General features: G+C 42.5%; 2 pseudogenes across 2 annotated transcripts in view; both read right to left on the reverse strand.

Annotated features, from left to right (window-relative positions):
- Positions 1-1194, reverse strand: part of TEOVI_000154900:pseudogene — a 1458-nt pseudogene extending 264 nt beyond the window's left edge. Inside the window, exon 1 of the mRNA in view lies at positions 1-1194. This exon is cut by the window's left edge and continues 264 nt beyond it. Coding sequence covers positions 1-1194 — 1194 coding nt within the window.
- Positions 1195-1584: 390 nt separating this feature from the next.
- On the reverse strand, positions 1585-2162 carry TEOVI_000155000:pseudogene (annotated as a pseudogene). The gene is given in 4 exon segments: positions 1585-1686; positions 1689-1760; positions 1763-1972; positions 1974-2162. Coding segments are annotated over 4 exon segments (573 nt in total).
- Positions 2163-2856: the final 694 nt, after the last annotated feature.

Below are 2856 nucleotides of genomic sequence, written 5' to 3' on the forward strand. Positions count from 1 at the left end.
GGTTTTGTTTTTTATTTTGCACTTCGCTGTTACAATGCGGCTTTCTGTGTCGTCGGCATCGATTTGATTGATTGCAAGGGGTAGTGCCGGGTCCTCTTTGCTATATTCCATTTGTGCTGCTTCCTTTAGGGCTTTTAGTTCCTGCTTGAGCTGTTGCCGCTGCCTCTGTTCGTCCTTGTACTGTCCGTGCGCTGCCGCTGCTGCTGTTAGCTGTTTGACCCACGGTATGCTTTTGAACACTGTGCCCTGTCCGGAATAGTAGTTGTGGTAGTTCACACAGTTGTCAGTGTCGCTCGTGGTGCATGTGGCGCCGCTGCTTTTCCCTAAAATAGTTGCGCTGTCTTTTGGCGATTGCTGGCCTATTTTGGATTGTACTGCTGCCAGCGCTGCATATATTTCGGCTTCAAGGTCATCTACAGGGCATTTGTTTGGGCACTCACCGGCAGTTGATCCTATGCGGTCGTTTCTGGTGTCACCAACAGCCTTTGCGCCCATACCGGCTGGCCCGCAAGCTTCTTCGCTGGCATCGGCACACAGGCAAACAAGATCGTTGCCGATGGATTTTCCATTTTCTGTTGTGCTGCAGACAGTCGCTTTCGTCATTGCGGCCGAGACTGTCTTGCAGCTGTTGGCCGCCGGCTGGAATGCGTATGCTGCTTCACTTCCGCACATGGCCGTTTGAAGGTCTGTGTTGATGCTGCCGATCAGCCTTTTGGTTTGCACCATAGGTTCCTGTTTGAGTTGGTCGTGAATTGTTTGCGCCCGCTCTGCTAGTGCCTGAATGCTATGCCGTGCGTGAATGATTAAGGGGCCCCTTTGTTTGAGAGGGTTCTTGTGTAGCCAGCTCCCTGTTTCTGAATCCTTTGTGTGCTGCCTTTGTTTGCGCCTCCTGTCCCACCTGCCTTCCCATTCTAGCTTGTTTTCTGTTGCTTTTAGCTTCTCTTTCATCTTTTCCCACGTGCCTTCGGGTTCCGTGGTATCTAGTAGTGCCTTCCATTTGTCGTCGGCAATGCTCGCGTTATAATAAAGTATTTCGAGATAGTTGGCGTCGTCGGCTGGCGGGCTGAATGCTTCTAGTTGTCCCTTGCTGGCTACTCTCCACGCATCGCACAACGCTAGGTATTCAGCTTGCACATCGCCGGCCGTTGCTTCAGCCATTTCTTGTGGGTGTACAAGCATCAGCATTATAAGAAGCTTTTGCAACGACGGCATGTGTTTGGAAACAGGATAGTTGGTTTTGTAATACTTTCGGACGGCTCCGATGCTTCTGCTGCTGGCCTTTTTAGTGTTTCTTTTTGTTGAAGTTTGGTGCTACCTTTTACAAAAATTATTGGTCAACGTGGTTATAAAGTTTGCTAAAAACATGCTGCAAGGCCGGCGCTGAGTCGCGCAAATACACGTGGCTTGAGTCACAAAGGTTCTCTCGTAAGTGCTGTCTGCCAGCAGGGTGAGAAACAGAAACCTGTGCTCGTCTGTTAAGATGATATAGTAGCTCGCCAGTAAAGCAACACAGCTTATAACTATTTTTTAATGTTGCCTTAGTTCAAACAGATGGGTAACAGCGAATTATCGGTTATCTTATTCTTTAGTCGCCTTATTCAAATCTACCTTATTAAACGCTTCACCACAAAGTTCTTGATATATAAAATACTATTCTTCTCTACCAACAGAAATTTAAAATTTTCCTATTCTTTTGTACTAAACTTCCTTCTTTCCAGCTATTCATACCAAGTAAGATTTTTAACAACAAAATTCAATTCAATTCACATGCAATCAGCTATCCTGTAAAGTGAAGGAACGCAACTTCTCCAATATCGCCGCTATATAGAAGAAAAAAGAATTCCTCCTCATAATTCAATCCAACAATTCCTCTCTTCAAAAAAAATCTCTGTCCAAACGCTTCTTCTTCCTGAACTGCACTCCATATTAGCAACGGTTTGTAAATACTCTGTTCTGACCACCACTCCTCACTTCCCTTTGAGTAATTACCCAAATGCATTTTTGACTTTCTTAAACACCTACACTCTTGCTATTGAACCTCCACCGCTAAGATACGGTTTTCAACTAGGATGTGATTTTAGTAAATAAGGCAACTTCTTACCCTCCTCTTTTTGGTAACCAACATTAAAGAAACAATAACATCTCTGCACATGCTCTTTGTGAATATGCTCTTCATTTTCTGCAGTATTTTGTAAAAAATATTCTACTGCATTCTCATACTTCTCCTGATAACAAGCAATAACATCAGACCCATCAACAGTTATTACAATATCCACATCACTTGCATTCTGTTTTTCTAAAAATTCTATAACCCATCTAGGTCTCTTAACATGACTATGCAAGTTTCCCATATCAATTGTAATAATATCAACATTTCTTTGTTTAGCACTCAATATGAAGCTACACCATCCTTTTGTTGCATGAGTTTACACTAAAACTACAAACGGTCTGGGCTTTTCATTTAACCCCTGGAGTTTATGTGCTGGTAGAACTACCAGTCTCGTCAGAAGAACAACAGAAAGTTTTTCCATTTTTTAAGAGTTACGCCAAGATATTTGAAGATGACGTTGCTTTTTTGGTGGACTTATTTCGATATATATATATATATATATATATGATGCACTGTCATTGGCGGATGGGAAATTTTTAATTTTCTTTTTTTTTTAGCTGAAATTAAGGAGGGAAGCTTCAGAATTGAAATTCTGCGAACAGTTCGTCAACTTTTGTAATATTATGGATCGGAGACTTCAGCATAAAATTATATTTGTAGCGGCGTTTGACGTTCTTATAATCTTGTTCGCCAATATGATAGAAAACGATAGTTTTTGGGACATTCTGTGTCAGCATCGTCTGTTT

The sequence above is a fragment of the Trypanosoma equiperdum genome (assembly GCF_001457755.1).
Source record: "Trypanosoma equiperdum strain OVI genome assembly, contig: ctg_378, whole genome shotgun sequence".
Lineage (NCBI taxonomy): Eukaryota > Euglenozoa > Kinetoplastea > Trypanosomatida > Trypanosomatidae > Trypanosoma > Trypanosoma equiperdum.